The sequence below is a fragment of the Littorina saxatilis genome, linkage group LG6, assembly GCF_037325665.1.
Source record: "Littorina saxatilis isolate snail1 linkage group LG6, US_GU_Lsax_2.0, whole genome shotgun sequence".
NCBI classification, from domain to species: Eukaryota; Metazoa; Mollusca; class Gastropoda; order Littorinimorpha; family Littorinidae; genus Littorina; species Littorina saxatilis.
The window spans coordinates 47226713-47250118 of record NC_090250.1 but is presented as its reverse complement, the minus strand read 5'-3'; the positions used below and the strand labels follow the sequence as shown (position 1 = coordinate 47250118).

Genomic DNA, 23406 nt, shown 5'->3' with positions numbered 1-23406 from the left:
CACACCCCCCGCGGGTTAGGGGGAAGAATTTACCCGATGCTCCCCAGCATGTCGTAAGAGGCGACTAACGGATTCTGTTTCTCCTTTTACCCTTGTTAAGTGTTTCTTGTATAGAATATTGTCAATTTTTGTAAAGATTTTAGTCAAGCAGTATGTAAGAAATGTTAAGTCCTTTGTACTGGAAACTTGCATTCTCCCAGTAAGGTAATATATTGTACTACGTTGCAAGCCCCTGGAGCAAATTTTTGATTAGTGCTTTTGTGAACAAGAAACAATTGACAAGTGGCTCTATCACATCTCCCCCTTTCCCCGTCGCGATATAACCTTCGTGGTTGAAAACGACGTTAAACATCAAATAAAGAAAGAAAGTACATTCACATTTCTCAGCTGAGATAATAAACGTTCCGTCTGTCTTCAAACACACTTCAAAATGTTTACATAATGGTTTGATATTATAAAGCGTTTGTGCATGGAGAAAAAGACAAGTTTCTGTTTGTAACCACACACGTTGACCCTAGTATTGTATTGTGTTGTGTTGTATTGTGTTGTGTTGTGTTGTGTTGCGTTGCGTTGCGTTGCGTTGTGTTGTGTTGTGCTGAGGTGTGTTGTGCTGTGTTGTGTTGTGTTGTGTTGTGTTGTGTTGTGTTGTGTTGTGTTGTGCTGTGCTGTGCTGTGCTGTGCTGTGCTGTGCTGTGCTGTGCTGTGCTGTGCTGTGCTGTGCTGTGCTGTGCTGTGCTGTGCTGTGCCGTGCCGTGCCGTGCCGTGCCGTGCCGTGCCGTGCCGTGCCGTGCCGTGCCGTGCCGTGCCGTGCCGTGCCGTGCCGTGCCGTGCCGTGCCGTGCCGTGCCGTGCCGTGCCGTGCCGTGCCGTGCCGTGCCGTGCCGTGCCGTGCCGTGCCGTGCCGTGCCGTGCCGTGCCGTGCCGTGCCGTGCCGTGCCGTGCCGTGCCGTGCCGTGCCGTGCCGTGCCGTGCCGTGCCGTGCCGTGCCGTGCCGTGCCGTGCCGTGCCGTGCCGTGCCGTGCCGTGCCGTGCCGTGCCGTGCCGTGCCGTGCCGTGCCGTGCCGTGCCGTGCCGTGCCGTGCCGTGCCGTGCCGTGCCGTGCCGTGCCGTGCCGTGCCGTGCCGTGCCGTGCCGTGCCGTGCCGTGCCGTGCCGTGCCGTGCCGTGCCGTGCCGTGCCGTGCCGTGCCGTGCCGTGCCGTGCCGTGCCGTGCCGTGCCGTGCCGTGCCGTGCCGTGCCGTGCCGTGCCGTGCCGTGCCGTGCCGTGCCGTGCCGTGCCGTGCCGTGCCGTGCCGTGCCGTGCCGTGCCGTGCCGTGCCGTGCCGTGCCGTGCCGTGCCGTGCCGTGCCGTGCCGTGCCGTGCCGTGCCGTGCCGTGCCGTGCCGTGCCGTGCCGTGCCGTGCCGTGCCGTGCCGTGCCGTGCCGTGCCGTGCCGTGCCGTGCCGTGCCGTGCCGTGCCGTGCCGTGCCGTGCCGTGCCGTGCCGTGCCGTGCCGTGCCGTGCCGTGCCGTGCCGTGCCGTGCCGTGCCGTGCCGTGCCGTGCCGTGCCGTGCCGTGCCGTGCCGTGCCGTGCCGTGCCGTGCCGTGCCGTGCCGTGCCGTGCCGTGCCGTGCCGTGCCGTGCCGTGCCGTGCCGTGCCGTGCCGTGCCGTGCCGTGCCGTGCCGTGCCGTGCCGTGCCGTGCCGTGCCGTGCCGTGCCGTGCCGTGCCGTGCCGTGCCGTGCCGTGCCGTGCCGTGCCGTGCCGTGCCGTGCCGTGCCGTGCCGTGCCGTGCCGTGCCGTGCCGTGCCGTGCCGTGCCGTGCCGTGCCGTGCCGTGCCGTGCCGTGCCGTGCCGTGCCGTGCCGTGCCGTGCCGTGCCGTGCCGTGCCGTGCCGTGCCGTGCCGTGCCGTGCCGTGCCGTGCCGTGCCGTGCCGTGCCGTGCCGTGCCGTGCCGTGCCGTGCCGTGCCGTGCCGTGCCGTGCCGTGCCGTGCCGTGCCGTGCCGTGCCGTGCCGTGCCGTGCCGTGCCGTGCCGTGCCGTGCCGTGCCGTGCCGTGCTGTGCTGTGCTGTGCTGTGCTGTGCTGTGCTGTGCTGTGCTGGGTTGGGTTGGGTTGGGTTGGGTTGCGTTGTGTTGGGTTGCGTTGGGTTGGGTTGGGTTGGGTTGGGTTTGTTGTGTTGTGTTGTGCTGTGCTGTGTTGTGTTGTGTTGTGTTGTGTTGTGTTGTGCTGTTCTGTGCTGTGCTGTGCTGTGCTGTGTTGGGTTGGGTTGGGTTGGGTTGCGTTGCGTTGGGTTGCGTTGGGTTGGGTTGGGTTGGGTTGGGTTGGGTTGGGTTGGTTGTGTTGTGTTGTGGTGTGTTGTGGTGTGTTGTGTTGTGCTGTGCTGTGGTGTTTGTGTTGTGTTGTGCTGTGCTGTGCTGTGCTGTGCTGTGCTGTGTTGTGTTGTGTTGTGTTGTGCTGTGCTGTGCTGTGCTGTGCTGTGTTGTGCTGTGCTGTGTTGTGTTGTGTTGTGTTGTGTTGTGTTGTGTTGTGTTGTGTTGTGTTGTGTTGTGTTGTGTTGTGTTGTGTTGTGTTGTGTTGTGTTGTGTTGTGTTGTGTTGTGTTGTGTTGTGTTGTGTTGTATTGTCTGGTGTTGTGTTGTGTTGGGTTGTGTTGGGTTGTGTTGTGTTGTGTTGTGTTGTGTTGTGTTGTGTTGTGTTGTGTTGTGTTGTGTTGTGTTGTGATGTGTTGTGTTGTGTTGTGTTGTGTTGTGTTGTGTTGTGTTGTGCTGTGCTGTGTTGTGTTGTGTTGTGTTGTGTTGTGCTGTTCTGTGCTGTGCTGTGTTGGGTTGGGTTGGGTTGGGTTGGGTTGGGTTGGGTTGGGTTGGGTTGGGTTGCGTTGCGTTGCGTTGCATTGCATTGTATTGTATTTAATTGTATTGTATTACATTGCATCGCATTGCATTTCATTGCTTTGCATTGTATTGCATCGTATTGTAATGTATATGTCTTAAACTGTTGGTTTAAAGAAGACTTCATTCAAGTAAATCATGATACAGTAGTAATGGGAATGAAAATGTAGCGACACGGAACTCAAACAAAAGGTCATTTTACGTGACCCAAACATTTTTCACATTACACGGATAGTATGAAATAGCCGCTCGTACTGATACTCCATAGGAAACGGTCAAAATGAAAACAAAGTGCTGGTTTCAACAAGATTTTATTCCGAGAACATGGGGTTGCATATATAGTACATCAGGGACACTTGGGACCACACAGCAAGCTAAGCTTATACTTAGTGTGGTTAAATATTTACATTATCTTTCATGTGCTGTCAACGGTCACAAAAGTACCAATGCACTTGTTAGAAATGTCAAACAAAATACTGAATGTGACAAAAGAATCAAAGGAGGTAAACGAGGACAGGACAGTGATTTGACTTTGGATGACAACAATATCGGTGGAAGGAAATCAGGAAGACAATACCCAATATTGACGGACTGTGTGATGATATCTTCTGCTATGGTCTGTTGAGACAGTGATATCAAAATCGAAGATATCATCACACAGTCAGTCAATGTTAGATATATTGCTAATTCTCTGGACATTTTGTATTTACTGTAAAGAAATTACAAAAGTATTTCTCTCAGTTTTGGCTGTTCCATATCCCTCCCTCTGATTATTATTTCTTTTTGTTCACTCTTTTCTTGTACTTTTCAGTATTTCAAAATGTCTTTTCTTTCAAAAAGTCTTTAGTCACTTGCTCAACTAAATTCTGGGATCATTACATTTTCATATATGTTTGTATGTTTTTAAATTTAGGTGTTTTTGTTTTTGAAGTGGGGAAGCAATAAAGAGGTCGTCGATATCAAAACTGATATCGACGGAAATGTCGTCGATATCACTTTTGCACTGAGCTCAGTTTTGCCCAACTGACCAATGGAAATCCACGTAACATATGAAATAGCAATATAGTGTTGATATTGGTGGATCTCTGTGCAGATGGTGGCGGCCCCAGACGTGCCTTAACCGGCACCGTACGGGCGCGAAGACCCATTCCCTGAGCCTGGAGACAGTGGCCGGGATGTTCCTGGTGCTACTGGCTGGCATCGTGCTGTCCGTCACGCTCTGTTTGATCCAGTTGTGCATGGCCAAATGGGGGGTCAGGCGAGTCAAGGTCAGTTAGTTTTTTTTAGGGACCATCTTCACATTTGTGACTATTTAGAGGTATTCTTAAGAGTTTCATTTAACTCGGGTTTTTTTTGGGGGGGAGAGGGGGGGTGGGGGGGGGGGGGTGGGTGCAATCTTCTATTTATGGACAATCTTCAGAGTTGTGACTATTTTAGGGGGAATCTTTTGAGTTGTATAGAACTTCTGTTATGCCTTTTTTGGGGGAGGGGCAGCAATCTTCAGCATTAAGGGCCTTGTTCCGGGGGTTGGGTGGCGGTGGGGAATGATGGAGTGCAATTTTCTATATCGGGGAAAATCTTCAGAGTGGTGACTATTTTAAGGGCAATCTTTTGAGTTGTATAGAAATTCTTCTTTTTTCTTTTTTGGGGGACGGGTGGGGAGGGCAATATTTAGCATTAAGGGCTTTGTTACGAGTTATTTCTATGTAGGGGCAATCTTCAGAGTTATTCCTTTCGGAGGAGGGGGGGGGGGCAATATTTTGAGTTCAGGGCATTCATAAGAGTTATAACTCTTTTTAGTTTAACCTCCAGAGCTTCGGACATTCTTAAGAGTTAAAACTATTTTGGAAACAATAATCAGAGTCAAGGACATTCTAAAGAGTTGCATTTATTGTAAGGGGCAATTATCTTCAAAGCTAAAGATATGTTAGGGGCAGCATTAAGTCATAGCTTTTTTTTGGAGCAATTTGTTTTACAGGCGTAAGAACTGTTTTATTGGCAATCTTCTAAGTTATAACTAATTTGGATATTTAGGGCAATCTTCTGAGTAGTACATAGTTATTTTTTAGGGACAATCTTCAGAGGTATAGATATGTAAGTGGCAATCTTCTAAGTTATAGCTATTTTGTTTAGCAATCGTTAGAGTTATATTTTATAACTATTTCGGAGACAATCTTAAGAGTAATCGGAAGTCTTTAGGATTATAACTATTTTAGGAGGAATCTTCCGAGATATAACTTTGTAATGCCCAATTTCAAGATGAATAGCAACAATCTTCAGAATTGACCTTAAAGTTGCAAACAAGGGCATCTTAATTCTTCACTTAGAAGCAACACGATAAGAATTGTATTGACCTTGACTGGCTCATGTACCATCGATGGAAAGTAGCAAAAAGAGTCAATATTGCATCATCTACTTCTTCATGGTTCAGTAAATGAAAATGTATTAAATGCTTTAGGGGTAGTCTCTAGAATTAATCTTGTGTTGACAGTGAACATTTTCAAAAAGGTTGTTGGACGTGATGCAGCTTTTGTAAGGGTATTTCTTGTGTATGTAAAGGGGATAACTTGACGTGAAAGGGTTCACCCTACAGTGATCTCCAGAGACTAACTTTTCTTATTCAAATCAAACATTAAAGTCTATTGTAGATCATGCAAATGTGACTTCCATCTTGAGCCATTTAAATTAAGCGTTGATGCAAAGCGACCGTTCTGTGCCGCTATCACAGACACACGATTTTGTCATCATTTTCACGAGATTTCATTCATAACCAGCTGGGTAACAAATAACACTGTTCCACATGTAACAAATGGAGGTGGTGAATGGGTTTGAACTTTCAGGCAAAATGTGGATTGTCAACGTAAAAGCCAATGGCAATGAGGCTGATTGTTTGATGTGTGGAACCATCGCGGCTTTGGGTTTGTGATTCCGAGGACAACGATTGTAAGCATTCACTTTCAAAGACCTAATCAATGTTGATAATTACCGCGGCGACTCATGGTCGATTTGCAACTTATCTCTGTAATCGCAAAATGCCCAACAAAAAGTCATAAAACACTTAAAAGAAAAGGAATGAAAGATTTCTCCACATACTGAAATGCCTTGTGCCAAAAAGGAGATCATCAGATCCAAATGTCTGTGTAATTCTTCTAACAACGTTGTGTTGGTGTCATCTGTCGTTTCAGAAACAGACACCAGAGGAAGATGACAACGTCAGGAATAATCAGGAGCCATGTTTGAAGGCAGCCACGAGTGACTTCAGTAGTCCCGACAACGAAGAAAACCTCCAGGTCTACGCCAATCACTCTCCTTACGGATTTCGTTCTTACACGGCTGAAGTGAAGTGGTGAAGTGGTTAACAAAAAAAGAGACATTTACATCAAAGAAAAGATCGGCTGGATGACCAAAGAACGCGTATTTTGCTAAGTGCGACATTGCCTGGCTGAAGTGACCTTGACTGTAATGAAAAAGACTCGAGGTCAATAGTTTGACCAGACATCGCTGATGAGTGTCCAAAGTTTTGCGCAGGTTTACTAAAATGGCTGCCAGTTGACGTTCAAGGTGATGGAATCTTACAGGATGCAACAGCACTCGTTTGTGTGGGATTTAGCATTGACAGAATGGTCCTTGGAGTCTGTGGTAAACAACATCGCTGATATCAGATTGATGAATTGCCTGCGACTGCCAGGCATTTGCTGTGAAACAAAGGTAAAGAAATGATTTCCTGAAGAAACAGTTATTTGACAGGATGTTAAGGTCCAAAGACAATCAATATTATATTGTTAACACAGTGAAAACACAGTTAACATGGACTATTCATACCATGAAAAAACTCATTATTTATTGGACGTACGTAGATGAATTTCGTACCCATTGACGCACAGAAGACTGCATCTTTATTTTACAATACTGACCAGACCTGTCACTGCCAGATTATGACACACACGTATGGTTTCTATCTACATCAAATGTACCGGTTTCCTAAAAGACGATAAGGCTTGTACATGTCTGTACACGAACGGCTTTAACAGTGAAAGACAAGATTGTGTTGTGGTTAAAATACGAATGTAAAAGCAGCAAAATCCGTTCAAACAGGTCAGCTTTGACGCTACAGTGATATGTCTTGTATGTGATCACTGGTGAAACTTACGCCGGTGTGAAAAACAGCCTCGGGATGAAATCCCTCAAGCCGCTGCCGGACGTCTCCGCCATACCAAACCGATCTCGTTTCAAACTCCAGACCTCACTCTGCTTCTGAACACGACAGTTTCCTCGGACATAGCTGTGCTTTTCAAGTTGGCCTCTATTATATCATAAAGGTGCGGATCCATAACCGGCGGAAGCGGAAGTTGCTTTGCGGTTACGGCGTTGAACATTAACAGAAACAATTACTAAGCGCGAGGCAGGGCATAACACTGTACACGGTGCTTCGGCGTTTTGTCCCAGCATTCGATCTCTTTGATTAAAGGGTGTCAGTTTTGGATAAGGTAATTTTTTCTTGGGGAATATACTGTATGATGGCAGTTTGGTCGAGACGGTGTTAACCCGTTAGGGACCACGATCCCATATATGGGATCGGTGAAACAATTGCACATAGAAGAAGTTTGGTTGGAGATTAATTTCATATCTGTGTTAGAGATTATCAAGGGACACAACCTCTAACATTGAAATGTGATACGTCGGTAATCTCCCTTGTTTTGAAGTCACCAGCTGTCATTTGATATCGCCACGCGCCGTTTTGAAAGCAAAGATGACAACGTCACGAAGGTAAGCAAATATTGCCATGTCTAATAACATTTTTGTAAAGGTATTAAGAATAAAAGTTGTTGTTTACATCATTATCCGAAATGTGTCTTCAAAGTTTTGTCTCTGAGTCTGTCAGCATGCTTGCAATGTATTCATAAACTGCGATCCCATATATGGGATCGTGGTCCCGAGAGGGTAGGGGTTTTCCGTTTTTGGTTATTTGAAGTATGATTGGTGTTTCTTGCAGAACATTCAATGTGAACCAAGTAGTAAGCATTCTGGAAGACCTAGGGACTTTTGAAGAAGCTACAGTCTACATTGAGCCCCCTGCTGTTGGTGAGGACACGGATGAGGACAGCGGTGATGAGGATGATGGGGGAGTGGTGTCAAATCTGAACAGAAACCAACTACTTGCTGGGTCCGTTGCAACCATCGTACGGCAAGGAGTTCGTTCTTCAGTCAGAAGAAGTTGGCGTCTACCCTATGAAAATGGCCACCAGATGGTCAAGAGCGCAGAAAAAGGCAGTGCAGATTGGGCAACCATCCCTCATCAAGCACTATAATAACACCATGGGCGGCGTGGACAGATGCGATCAGAACATCTCCAAGTACCGCACACAGATCAGGTCAAAGAAGTGGACGTGGCCCCTGGTGGCTTATTGCATCGATCTTTGTGTTCAGCAGGCATGGCATCTCTATAGAGCTACCCCTAAAGCTGCTGATGATCCCATGGACCTTCTGGCCTTCCGTCGATCCATTGCTCAAGCATACCTTGCTCGTGGTCCTCGTCACGCACATCCAGGACGCCCACGCGGATTCTCTCCACTTCATCACAGGGTTCCAGACCAGATACGGTTTGACCGCCTGGATCATCTTGTGCAACCTTGGGCCACACAGCTGAAGTGCATCCACTGCGGCATGAAAACCAAACACCGGTGTGTAAAGTGCAAAGTCGGCGTTCACGATCGCTGTTTCATCCAGTACCACACCCAGTGATAGGACATATGACAGTTTCATCTCTTATCTTGCTGCTTCATCATCGTTTTATCCGTTGTCGTTCGCAATGAAGAGACATATCATTTCTTCCTGGCTTTCCTAGGAATGGGAGAACTCTATTTCCTGCCTCTACGTTTTGTTCGGTATTATTTGGCTTCAAAGATATTGAATTGATATATTTTATTCCTTTATGGCACCCACGATCATGTTTTGATTATCACAAGCAGTGAATGGACAGAATATCAAGTATCTTTTGTTGTATCACAGCCAGTGAATGAACAAATAATTGCCACTTCTTCAGTTGTCATGTGTAATGAATTGACAAAATCGTCACCATTTTCCTCCATTACCATGCTCAGCCAATTGACATTTGATCACCCCCCCCCCCCCCCATTCCCCGTTATTATAATGAGTAAATTGAGAAATGTTCTCTTTGAGAATAGTGAAACAACTCCTTTATGTCACTGTCACGAATTGTGTTGCAAAAATACTTGGTTTGGTGAGTTTGTTTTTACAGTAATTTTTTTTAGGATTTTCAGTGTTATTTTGCTTCAAAGTACACAAAAAGTACAATTTCTTTTGTGTTATAGTTCACAACTGATGTGCTGGGGAACATGTACCTGAATCATCTTATCTGTTTCATTAAACCTGCTTAAATGAAGTTTCAATCCTCTTGTGTTGTATTTCGTGTTTTATGAAAACCCCTGCCCTTTCGGGACCACGATCCCATATATGGGATCGGCATATTTTGCCTCCAAAACCTACTTTATTCTTAAAATTAACACAAATTTTTGTCTAATATGTTAATGTTACATAATAATCTCCATAATATCGAAAAATGGAGCAAAAAAAAAATTTGGTCCCTAATGGGTTAATGTCTTGTTATGAAAGCGCTACGCGAAGGAGAAGATGATATAAGATGGAGAGACATGGCTTGAACAAATTGCCAGACGCCATAAAGATATGCGAGCCTGGGAACTCCTGCACTGTGTTTGTGTGGTTGCACACAAGTTTCTCGAACCGCGGGGGAACGTTTTTCTAAGCTGAGGGGCATTGAGTATAAATGATAAACGGCCGGGTTTGGTTTCCCGGCCGGTCTTTGTTTTACGTTTGTTGTTGTTGCAAGAATGCTCGATATAGTGGGGAAACGAATGTTTTTGACTGAGTCTATGATATGCAATACTTTAGAAATTGAAGCAAAAGAGAAACTGTTCTGCGGGCGTGCTCCATTTGAATATATTACGTATGAACACAAGGGATAGTTTACACTCTCATAAACATTTGTCACTTGTACAATGCCTGAAAGTGAATCTCAGTTTCTTTGTACAAATCTTACACACATTTTTCTTTCCCAGTTATCGTGCGTGACAAGCCTTAAAACTCAAACTTCATGATTCAGGGAAAACATCTGTGGACTTTTGTTGTGTAAATATTTAAACCCTGCATTCTTTTACGTAACTCTCTGTGGTGTGAACTATACATATAAAACATTTCTTTTAAAATCAAGTGGTAGGGTAGTATTTGCTAAATAATGCATATAACATCTGGCTGTTTGTAAATAGTTTTTATGACGTCTGTTTATGATATTTTTGGTCCTCTATTATTTTTCAAACTTTGAATTTTGGGAGAGCAATAGGGATAATTGTGAGCATTTTATTTTCATGAATTGTCCTCTTTATGTGCAGAAAGTTCATAAGACAGACATGGCATGACTCAAAGGTTCAAATAAATTCACAACAAGAATGATGCAATATCCTTTGTTATTGTTGAAAAATGACGAGCATTATATTAAAGGCACAGTAAGCCTCCCGTAAACCATCACAGATACGGTCAGGTTTTTACACACAGTACAAACACCCTTTCGTTTAAACACTCACCGCTTGAGAACATCCTAGGTGCCCTACGTAAAGAGCGAGCAATTTTCAAAGAATTTATTTTCGTGGACCATCTGATCGGCAAATCAGGCGCCTCGTTTTGGCGCTAGAACTAACTTTTAAAATCTAGATAATATATTGACAGCTTGTTACACAAACATTCTTAAATCATGAAAGAATTCTATTTTCATCAAGACAAGATCAGTACAATTCGAAGTTTTGAAAGTTTGAAAAAAGAAAAGCCCAGAAACGTGTCCCGCAAACCGTCTTTCTCGTAGCAGACGACGGTTGTGCCTAGCGCCCGTGCCTCTGAACAGTCAACTGCCACAGCTCTAGTTCGTGTGAATCGCAGCCGTTTGTTGCGTTTAGATTCAGAGGTATACAATAACGTGCTATTGCAGATAAGCTTACAGCGAGTCGCATTGAAATCACAAACTGACGACTACATTGTGAAAAAAGGAAACTGGATCACACGGGTTCGCGATGGCTCAGGGGTAAGATAAACCACGCAAAAAAAACTTTGAAAATTGCTCGCTCTTTACGGAGGGCACCTAGGATGTTCAAAAGTGGTGAGTGTTTAAATAAAAGAGTGTTTGTACTGTGTGTAAAAGTCTGACAGTATCAGTGATGGTTTACGGGAGCCTTACTGTGCCTGTAAGCCCATCTTGACATCCAGATTATTTGTGAAGTGATTCAGGATCTTCCCGATTAGTGTTGGCTGTGATAATTGAATATCGAAACGGTCTTGCATAGGGCTCAGAAAGACACGCTTTTTGTTTTCAGAACTGCTCTGGCTAATAGAGAATTTTGTGTTATATACATTTCAAGAAAGCACAACATTAATTACCAGACGTACTGGTCCAATTTCGACATGGCAGTATTTATTGTGGTTCCATACACAAAGAATACTTCAGAAAGATGAGAAGGCTTAAAATATAAGTCATTCGTCACTATCAGGAAAAGGAGTGGATTATAACATTAACAAATCATGTTAGAACTACATCAAAGTTGACGCGCAACTAGTCAGCAATGTTACGACAACACACACACACACACACACACACACACACACACACACACACAGCCAGACATACAGCCAGACACACACACACGCACAAACACACGCAAAAACACACGCACACACAAACACACACACACACACACACACACACACACACACACACACACACACACACACACACAGAAATAGTTCTATTATTGGCAAGACTGATGGACGCAACTGCACTGATGCTGAAGCAAAAACACAAAAGTAGGTCACCAGTTTACCAGCAAGGGGTCCCGATTTTTGCGGCGGGTGCCACGCGCTACACGTTTTGTCACTGGCACCGGGGGGCACAGAACGTGGGCGTATCGGCAACAAAATTCAATATCATAGTAACCCGATACAGTGTCACTCAGTCGCCAATCATTTACTTCTGCTCATATCATTGATTATTGTCACTGTCAGTGAGTTGTGTGAAGTGGAAAACACTCTGGGATGATTCGCTTGTCTGCCCATCACCCCCCTCCCCACTCCCACCCTCTCATCATTCACATACACTGCAGCAGGAATAAATTGTCTTTGAATCAATCTGCTTCTGTGTGCCTTGCTCATTGGTGCGTGACATGTGGACGGAAGCTGTGAAGCGGGACAAAGAGAGGTTTAGAAAGTAGCCTACTATGTGAGTAATTGTCAGAGATGAACTGATACTCTAAAGTGCTTTTGTAAGAGCATTTCTTGTGTGGTCTGTGTATAAAATGTCTTATCCTAAAGCTACAAGGTGGGATTGATTTAACACTTTTACCTCAACGAGTTCTTTGACAAAAATCTTTCAGTTTGATTCTTAAAACAAACTATTGGGAATTCACAGTTACTCTAAAACACACATAGAATATGTTCACCCGAATATTCTTCAAAAGTACTATGAAACATTAGAATATGTTGCAATTGTTAAGCTTCAGGAAAAGTATGGGGTGAGTTACATGATTCTCAAATGGACACCTATACCACGATTCACTCGCATTTTTGTCATAACCACGATAGCAAATTGTAGCAACACTAAAAGTGTGCCTCAGCACACCTCTAGCGTGGACAATACATTCGTCATTGACAAACTTTGACATGTTTTAATACTTTTAAAACATGAAGCAAAACAAAACGCTCCCTGCTGTGCAAAACTATCGATGTACCCCAAAACCAGATTATACGACTGTGGGGGCGATTTGAATTGTTGATTTAGCTGTCCAGAAAAATCGTATTGATATGATATATTATATTGTCGGATGGCAAGGGTGCATTGATTTCTCGCATTTGTGCGTGTGCGTTTCATTAAACTTCCTCATCTGTTGTTATTGAGTTCTTTTCTCTCCAATATTCCTCACACTAATGCAACTCTTCATAGATACACGGTTTTTGATTAAGCATGTAAGCTGTGCTTTGATGTTCTCCACTGCTTTGAAAATATGCATTCGCGGCGTTTCGTCATTTAGATGCATAAACCTTTTAAGGCGTTTATTTCCGTTTGGAATTTCGCGAATAACCATGGGACATAGACGCCTGATTAAAGTCAAGGAAAACCAAACAGATCGAAGCCAAATTTTCTAGCACTGCTTCGGCTGGCTCTCAGGGGGCGCAAGGCTCCGATGATAACCACAACGTTTCATACTGTCAGTGTTTAAAAGACACCGTCCTTCCGTGTAAACGACATTCATCCATTTGGACAAATACAAATAATCAACAGCAGGGGTACTTCATTGACTTGACTGACTTTGGGGGTTTAACGTCCTCTGAGGTAACTTGGACCTATTTGGGACATGATTGTTTGTAAACTGTTACGGGTACTTCATGTGCTGGATTTTGATGAGAAATTAATTTCGCAGTGAGATCAATTCATCAAAGAATTATCCATTGCCTCCGGACGTTGACGTTTGGTATGTTTTCAAGTGGAGGTCTTTTCCTATCCTATGTAAAAGCTGGCCCGATCTGAGATGGTGCGTAGAACTGTCTACACGGGAAGGACAGTGGCTTTAATGTTATTCCAGTTTTTCCACGGAATTTTTTTTTCTCCATCTCACACGGCATAAATAAATCCCTGCGCCTTGAATATGTGCGCGATATAAATTGCATAAAAAAAAAACGCGCGATATAAGCCTCATATTGATTGATTGATTGATTGTAGTCCACGATCACTAATGCAAAAATGGGAAGTGCGTGAAAAGGTGTTTACAACTTACATGCACTTAAAACAAATGGAACTAGTCCAAAAAAGAACACACACACACACACACACACACACACACACACACACACACACACACACACAAGCACACACACACACATACCCCCCCACACACACACACACACACACACACACACACAAACACACACACAAACACACACACACAAAACAACAAGTTATTGTTTTAAAACGAAGCCAAGATATACAAAACATATAATTGCCATCGATCACAAAGCGTAAAAAAACACTCAAACCAAAGAGCTTCCCCTTCACAAATTCAGCTCTATTAACCCGTTTCCTGACAATACCTGTGTCACTAACAGCGTGACGCATATTAGATTCTCATTGCTAACGACAGCATCAGTGACATGTTTGATTACTATACCAGGAGACAGGCTCTGTGGCGGGACATGTGATGAAGGGAGATATATGATGCTGGCGATAGCGTCGTTGGTGTTTATTCGCTGTGGAGTGGCGGCTAAAGTCAATTAGGCCACACACAAAAAATAGTCTGTTTACGGTATCCCGACCGACCCTATTTTTTCGCGCGACCCTAGACTTTTTTTGGCATTTGGGGAAGAAAAAAGAAGTAAAAAAGTCTTTGTTTTTTGGCAAAATAACTGAAAAATATGTTTTTTGGGAAAAAATAAAAAAGAATTAAAAAAAAATCCCGATCTACCGACCCTATTTTTTTGCCTGTGTTACCGTAAACAGACTATTTCTTTGTTGCCTTAGCACGGTTTCCGAACAGGGACATTGGTACAATTGTATGTGATCGATGAACTGTGCTGTCGGCTTCAGTTTTACCCCCTTTCAAGACCCACAGTTTTAAGACTACAATATTTTTTACTCCTGTTCATAACCTCCACATTAAGACCTCTCTCTCTCTCTCCCCCTCTCTCTCTCTCCCCCCCTCTCTCTCTCCCCTCTCTCTCTCTTCCCCTCTCTCTCTCTCTCCCCCCCCTCTCTCTCTCTCTCCCCCTCGGCCTCTCTCTCTCTCTCCCCTCTCTCTTCCCCTCTCTCTTCCCCTCTCTCTCTCTCCCCCCCCTCTCTCTCTCTCTCTCTCTTCCCCCCTCTCTCTCTCACTCTCTCTCCCCCCTCTCTCTCTCTCTCACCCCCTCTCTCTCACCCCCTCTCTCTCTCCCCCCCCCCTCTCTCTCTCTCTCTCTCTCTCTTCCCCCCCCCCCCCGCGCCTTTTGATACCTGATTTCCACATATTTGTTTGAGGTGTTTATAAGGGGGTGGGGTGTGTACCAAAATCACTTCGGACATTTCGTTTTGTGTTATTTATTTCTGTCAGTTAGGCCTAAAAAAAATACAAAATAGGTGTGGTTACGGTAACCCGACCTTACCCTATTTTTAGGGGCCGACCCTATAACTTTTTATTACATTTTGTCAAAAAAAAATACCAAAAAAATAAAACGAGTGCAGAAAACGCAATGAAAGCGACAGCGCTCGAGTCGCACACTTATTTCCCTGTCAAGTAGGTTTAATTTGTACACATTAGAAAAAAAAGTTAAAAAAAAAAGTGATTGCCTACCTTCCTACCCTATTTTGGGGGGGCTATGTTACCTTAACCAAACCTTTTTTGTGTGTGTGTGCCTTATCTGCGTGCAGTTAATTAATGTAAGGTCCGTCGCGATATAACCTTCGTGGTTGAAAACAACGTTAAACACCAAATAAAGAAAGAAAGAAAGAAAGAAAGAAAGAATGTAAGGTGTTTTCGTTTGGGATTAAATCTTGACTGTCTCAATTTTAAGCACGACCTTCATGTCCAAACTGTTGATTGTAAAGAGGCCAAAGAAACACCGAGGACCAGCTGACGCTCCTGGCGCAAGACATAGAAGATGCGTTTCAGCAGAAGCACAAAGTGGTCGGCGTCTTCTTCGATCTCTCGAAAGCCTTCGACAGAGTGTGGAGGGAAGCCCTGCTCCTGAAAGTGCGCCAGAGCGGCGTCACAGGGAGGATGTACACATGGGTCAAATCCTTCCTTCACGAAAGGTCGGCAAGAGTTGTCCTGGATGGCTACCACAGTGTGAGCGTCAAGATGAGGGAAGGTGTGCCTCAAGGCGGAGTAATTTCACCCACGCTCTTCCTCATCTACATAAATGACATCACCAGCGCCATCCCTCGCCATGTCTCCAACACGCTTCACGCAGACGATCTAGCCATCTGGAGCAGCGCTGAACACACCACCTCAGCCGCTCACCGAATCCAGGACGGTGTGAAGCGCATCCACCAGTGGACCGAAGACTGGGGACTACAGCTCAACAGAGTCAAGTCCGTTGCGACCGTCTTCTCCCTGTCCACATCCAAAGAAAAGATCAACCTCAAGTTGGGAGAGTCGGCTCTACCACAGGTCGAAACGCCTACCTTTCTCGGCGTCAAGCTGGACTCCCGCCTCACCTGGAAACCACACCTTGAGGAGATCGAGGCGAGAGGCATACGACGACTCGCAATCATGAGAAAGCTCTCAGGAACAACATGGGGCGCCAACTCCCAAATCCTGAAGACAGTGTACACTGGGGCGGTGAGGCCTGTGTTGGAGTATGCATCAAGCTCCTGGAACACAGCAGCCAGGACCAACAAGGCACGACTGGACCGAGTCCAAAACCTTGGCTTGAGGACTGTCCTTGGAGCGATGAAAACCACTCCCATCTCTGAGATGCAGAAGGTGGCCAACATCGAACCGTTGGAAGACAGACGACAGGCAAAGCTTCTGATACAAGGAGAGAAGCACAAGAGACTCGAGAGCCATCCGCTCCACAACAAGTTCCAAGCTCTCACCAAGAACCGCTTGAAGCGCCAGAGCCCCAACCATCAGCTGAAAGCACAGCAGAGGGAGAATGCTGACATCCTTCAACCCAGCCCTGACCAGTGCGAGAGGCTCAATCCAAAGCCGTGGTCTCCCCAGAGTCAGAGATTCCATGTAAGGATGTCCATTCCTGGCATCTCTGGAAAACAGCAACAGAGTGATGCAGCCCTCCGCTCCCTTGCCCTGGAAGAAATACACAGGAGGTACCCAGCCAGCAAGTGGACCCACGCTTATACAGATGGTTCGGCAGAGTGCGCAACCAAGAACGGAGGAAGTGGCGTCTTCATTCAAATGCCAGGAAGACCCCCAGAGACACTGACCACACCATGCGGTGTTCTCTGCTCCAACTTCAAAGCAGAAGTTGTTGCCCTCCATACAGCTGCAGACTTCCTCACCTCTCTTGAGGAAACCCCACCCAAGGTTGTCTTCCTCTCTGACTGCCTGTCCGCACTACAAGTCCTCACGGCCCCTGCAGAACACCTCGTGGAAGAGCTGAAGAAGTCCCTGAACGACTTGTCCCAGAAAGCCTCCGTAGTTCTGCAGTGGATTCCAGCGCACTGCGGCATCGCTGGAAATGAGAAGGCGGATGGTCTGGCCAAAGATGCAGGAAGACAGGAACAACCAGAAACCAGCCTGTCCTTCCGAGAGACCAAAACCCTCATCAAGCATCGCTGGAAGACAGCATTCAAAGAAAGAAACGGAGGCTACAAGCCAGACCAAGACCCCATCCACCGCCTCAGCCGTGCAGAGCAGACTGCCATCTTCCGGCTGCGTACAGGGCACTGCGGCTTTAAAGCGCACCTGAAAAGGATCGGCGTAGCAGAGTCGGCATTGTGCGATTGTGGGGCGGCCGACCAGACAGTAGAACATGTATTGAATACATGCACAAACTTCACTCTGCTGCGGAACCAGATCTGGCCAGAAGGAGCTACACTGGAGACCAAGCTCTGGGGAACGTCAGAAGACCTGAAAGCGACGTTCCAGTTCACGACAGCAGCGGAACTACGACCCTAGACACAACCGTCGAACGCAGAAGAAGATTGTAAAGTTAACCTTCCATGTAACCAAAAATGCCTTGAAATAAACCATATGGCACAGCACTACTAAAGGAAAGCGCTTGATCTTGAATCAATTCTGTAAACTCACCACACACGTTCACAATGGCTGCAATCTCGTATGGCAATGTAATTGTACATGTACATGTGTGTTTGTGTGTGTAGAATAGAATAGAATAGAATAGAATAATCTTTATTGCCATGAAACACACAGTTTATAAGGCACATAATTAATTAACAAAGAAACTGTAGTAAAATAAAACATCACCGTTTTTTGAAACATTCGTAAACAAACTGTGCTAGCTGGGTTTGTAGTTTGGGTATTTGTAATATTTGGCTGGGAAGAGTGTATTGGCCTGAATAGGCTATGCTTGATATGAATTTTTCTCTAATGGAAGTATATGTGGTGCATTTATCCAACAAATGTATTTCATCCTCTATCACATTACATTTTTTGCATAATCTGTCATTTACTGGTGTATTTAAATGTCGACCCTTTTCAATTTCTAAATCGTGTGCACTTATTCTTAACTTTGTTAATGCTTTTCTGTGATCTAAATTTTTTACCTCATTGATATAAGATTGCAATTCGTATTTCCTCGAGTCTGTTACTTTTGCGTAGAATTTTAATTTTGAACTTCCTTCAGACTTTTTATTAATCCAGAATTTTATGAATTTGCATTCTAATTTCTCTTGTATGGCTTTTTGTAACTTTTTAGAATTAAATGTAGATTGATTTTGCCAGACATGATTAAATCCTAATTTATCTACTGCTTGTTTTATGAAATGTGACCATGAACTTTCCCGTGACGGATCTAATAGTGATAAATATGCTTGATATATGTAGGAGTCTTTTTTAGTCTCTAGTATATGAGCCCAATATTTTATGCATTGTGATAATATTCTCAATCCTATTGGAAACCGTCCTAGTTCTGCTAGCACTGGAATTTTCATACTTTTCTTATGCGTACCAAGAATGAATCTGCAAAATCTTATATGTGCACTTTCATGAGGGCATTCCTTGGAGATGCAACATTGAAAAAAGGCATCAATGTCGTCAAATATATGTGTATTTTTTATAATGTATGGAAACCATACTTCTGCGCCGTAACAAATAATTGGGGACACTAACAAGTCAAATAAATTTAAAATTGTTTTTGTTTGAACAAGACTATTTCTGAACGCTTTTCGAAGAGAGTAAGCTGCTTTGTTTCCTTGTTTGCTAAGATGCTCCTGGGCAATATTTAAATTTCCATTTTGGTTGAACACTATACCCAAATATTTATACTGGTCTGTTCTTTTGATAATACAATCTCCACATTTAAATATTGTATTTATTTTGGGAAGACTACGACAAAATATTACAATGTTCGTTTTTTCAGTATTTATTTTTAATCCCCATTGTTGACAGTATATATTTAAGTAATCTAATTTTTGTTGCAGACCTAACTTTGATTTGGATAGCATTACTAAATCATCTGCATACATTAAACATGATATTTTTGTTTTTGAGTTTATATCAATGTATGGTGAATCAAAATCAGGTATATTTGTAGTGAAGTCGTTTATGAAAATGTTGAACAGTATAGGACTTAATGTATTTCCTTGATGAACACCTTTTCTGACATGTATACTCATTGGACACTCTTGATTGTATTCAGTTCTAATGAATGAATTTGTATACATATCTTTTATTATATTGAAACAGTATCCTCTTATCCCTAGTGTATATAGTTTAAGTAGAAGTGCTTCGTGCCATACATTATCAAAGGCTTTCTGAAAGTCTACAAAACATGCATACATTCTTCCATTTTTTAATTTTAAGAGATCGTCTACAATTTTTTTTAATACGAAAATTTGGTCCGTAGTTCGATATCCTTTTCGGAAGCCTGCCTGTTCTTTCCTAATTATGTTATCATCTTCTAAGAATTTTGAAATCCTTGAATTCATTACTTTGCAGAATAATTTACTAAGATTACTGCTCAAAGTAATACCTCTATAATTGCTTGGGTTAAGAGGGTCTCCCTTCTTATAGATTGGTATGCTTATACTTGATTTCCAATTTTTGGGATAATGTCCAGTAATCAATATTAAATTAAATAACTTTGTTAAAATATGTACAGTTCGATCTAAGCTTGCTTTAATAATCTCATTTGATAGTTTATCTGGTCCTGGTGCTTTTTTGTTTTTCAATGACTTACTTTCAATTTTAATTTCTTTTCCTGTAATTGGGTTATCTAATGTGGGTATATTATATTGATGAGTACTCTGTTTTAGTTCCTCTGACACTTCCTTACTTCTTTGTTCTGAAATATCTGGTTTAGTTCCGATTAAATTTGCTAAGTGATTTAGCCATTTGGTTGGATTTATATTACATTTATTATTATTTCTGTCATTATCACCCATTGATTTTAGGTCTTTTAATGTTTTCCAAAGTTTATTTGGATCATTATTGAATTGGTCATTTAATATTAAAACTAATTTATTTCTATATTCTCTTTTTTGTTTCTTTATTAGAGAATTATATCTTTTACGTACACTATAATATTTTTGACAAAGTGAGCTATTAAATGGATATCTGTTCAAAGCGTTTAATATCGATTTTAATTCTTTTCTTTGTTGATAACAATTTTTGGTAAACCAAACTTTGTTTCTTTTCTTTTTTCGAATATTGATTTTCATTTTAATCTGTTTCTTTAGGCTATTATTTGCAGCATTATTTAATATGTCTGTAAATTTATCTGTGATATTATCAACATTGCTCTCTGTGTAACTGGTTTTGCTTATTACACGGGTTTGTTCTATCTCTAATTCTAAATCTTGTAGTTGTCTATTCATATCGGGAGCACTGAGAGCTTGCATAAGTTTTTCATATGAACTGCTGTCCCATTGGTACGTCTCTTTTATACTTAGTTTTTCATTAATATTGTATGATATATTTTGATTGTGTTGATATCTCATTCTTTTATAAGTATTATCTTTATTTATTAATGGGAGTCTGATTTTCATTTCCAATGGGCAATGATCTGAATATACTTGTAAATTCTTGACCCTCATGCTTATAACGTCCTTAAGAAGGTCATGGGAACATATGAAATAATCTACCACACTACAACCTTGGGGTTGATAACAAGTGAATTTGCCTTGTATGTCTCCTAGTATTCTTCCATTGAGAATGTGTATATTGAAATTATTGCATAAATCAACTAATCGTCTACCAAATTTGTGGATCACCTTATCCATTGAACGTCTGCTAAATATATCATCAGAGGAATAATCAGGGGGCAATGTATATATGTTATTGATATTATCATGTTCTATGTAATCTTTATATTCCCCAGATCTTGCATTGAAATCACCACACAGTACTATTGATCCTTTTGCAGACAAGTCATCAATGTCATTTTCTAGATCCTCCCACATTTGAACTGTATTGTCTTTACCGAATGACGAATGCTCTGGTGGTAAGTACACACATGCGAGAAACACATCATTGTGACCAGTATCTGTCATTATTTGTATCCAAACTATGTTGTGGTTACTTTTGGGTAAAATTTTCACATTGGGTCGAATTGAATCTTTGATAAATAAGGTAATCCCTCCCGATGAGCTTCCTGCTTTCTTTCTTTTGAGTCTAATAAAGTTGATAGGTCTTCCAAATCCTGCTAAAAACAGTGATTGTTCTTCCTCTTTAGTAAGGTGTGTTTCCTCTATAAGTACAATGTCATGTTCTATTAAAGAACTTGAGACTTTCTCTACATGTAATTTGTTGATTAAGCAGCCATCTATTGTTTCTTTTATCCCTTTAATGTTCCAGCTCAATATTGATATTTGTTTGCATTTGTTCATTGTTGTCTATGTATTTTAGTAGGGCTTTCTCTGTCTAAAGCCAATGTATCTGTTGGCCTGCACAACGTATGGTGCGGTCTGTTCTTCTTCAAGTTGCTGTTTCTGGTATCTGTTGTCTTCTCTTTGGTACTCATGCTTGTTGAACTGCCCATTGTACGATGTGTCTTGTTCTGTTTCCAATCTTGAATTCTGGTATGGGGTGTCTCCTCTGTAGTAGGTGTATCTGTCATACTCTCTATTGAAGTAATTCCTGGGTTCTGCCCCATTCTGTGGAGTCGGGTAATGGTTATCTTCTCTGGAGTACCTAGATCTGTTTTGATGCCCACCAAATGATCTCTTTTGACCCTCTCTGAAGTCAGCGTGTCGATTGTACTGCCTGTTGTATGATACATATGTTCGATGTTGATCCCTGTAGTCGGTTTGGTCATCTTCCCTAGAGAACTTCCATCTGTTCCAGTGACCATCAAATGATCTCTTTTGATCCTCTCTGAAGTCAGCATAACGGTTGTACTGCTTGTTGTACGGGATATGTTGCCGATGTTGTTGTTGTTCCCTGTAGTAAGTTTGGTTATATTCTCTAGGGTGCAACGATTTGTTCCGATGACTGCCAAATGATCTCTTTTGGTCCTCACTGATATCAACGTGATCATTGTACTGCTCATTGTACGAAACACGTTGCCGTTGCTGTTGTTGTTGTTCCCTGTAGTCTGTTTGTCTCCATGGCTGGTTTCTCTGGTTCGGAAATGACTCTCTTCTTTTGTGATCTGGTTGTTTGCTCCAAAGAAGGTTTTCTAGATGGTAGCCAATATTTGTCGCGAGGATTCCATCTCCCCTTCTATTCGGGTGTATTCCGTCTCTTTGTAGATGTGCAGCAACATTTGCGTTTCTAATGAAAGAAATGTTCATCTTTGATTGGAATGCAGCTTCCATCTTTGCATTGATAAGGTTCGTGCGAACATTCATGTCCCTTGAGGCTGTTGGAACCACCTGACTTACAATGATCTTCGTTTGTGGAAAATTTTCTTCTGCTGTCTTCACACAGGCTTTCAGTTTTTTTGAGGGTGTTGAGTTGTCTACTTTTGCATCATTCACGCCGACATGAATGAGAATGGCTTCTGGTTTTTGTTTTATTGACTTTATCTCGGCGAGGCAGTCATCAATATTACTTGTTTTCTTTTTTGTGACGTGCAATCCAAAACGGCGACCCATTCTTTCAGGGTCTACTCCATTGAGAATGGAATCATGAAGGATGTACACTGATGGTAGGTTTTGTTCCTTGTTGTTTCCATCCTTTTCTTCTTCTTTTTCTTCCTTACTTGAGTTTTCATCACTTTCGCTGTCTTCTTCTACTGATGACAATGACAATGTCGACAATGATGAGGCTGGCTGTGAAGATGATCTACACGCCTGTGCCGAGTTGGAAGCATTTCCCCTACTTTCTTTGGAGGTATTTTCTCTTATTTTACCTGATGCAAGCGATGTTTTGGTCTTTTGCCGAGACGAGTTTTTTCTCTGAGGTGTTTTTTCTGCCTTGCTATCTTCAAGTGTCATTTCCTCTATTATGACGTCAACTTCTTGTTCTATTTTTCGGGGCTCTGTTGTTATTTTCAGTTTATCGCTGCCTCCTTTCATTTTCTGCTTTCGACCAGGTCTATGAGGTGAGTCTTGTTGTTCTGTGCTTTGATTTTCTTCCCAGTTTTTCTTTCGTTTTTTTGAAGATTCATTGAATGCAGTCAGTAGTGTCTGATTCATGTCCCCCAACATCACTTCATTCTGTGATCGCGTTTCTTCAAATCTCTCGGAGAGATAAACCATGGCACTTTCGAGATGTTGAAGGCCTTTGTGAAGATCTTTGGCCTCATTTGTGAGTTGGTCAAGAGGACCTTTTATTCCATCTGAGTTGGTCGAAGTTTTGTTTTCTGTGACGAGAACGCTTTCGAATGGAACAACCCTCTCCACTTCTTCCA

At 43.1% G+C, this 23406-nt stretch overlaps 1 protein-coding gene across 2 annotated transcripts in view; it reads left to right on the top strand.

The window, feature by feature from the left end:
• Window positions 1–7403, top strand: part of LOC138969363 (glutamate receptor ionotropic, kainate 2-like) — a 71741-nt gene extending 64338 nt beyond the window's left edge. For both annotated transcript variants that reach the window (XM_070342138.1, XM_070342137.1), the window contains 2 exons: window positions 3959–4133; window positions 6051–7403. In XM_070342138.1, coding sequence (XP_070198239.1) covers window positions 3959–4133; window positions 6051–6215 — 340 coding nt within the window. In that variant the 3' untranslated portion in view covers window positions 6216–7403. The remainder of the gene's footprint in view (window positions 1–3958; window positions 4134–6050) is intronic.
• Window positions 7404–23406: the final 16003 nt, after the last annotated feature.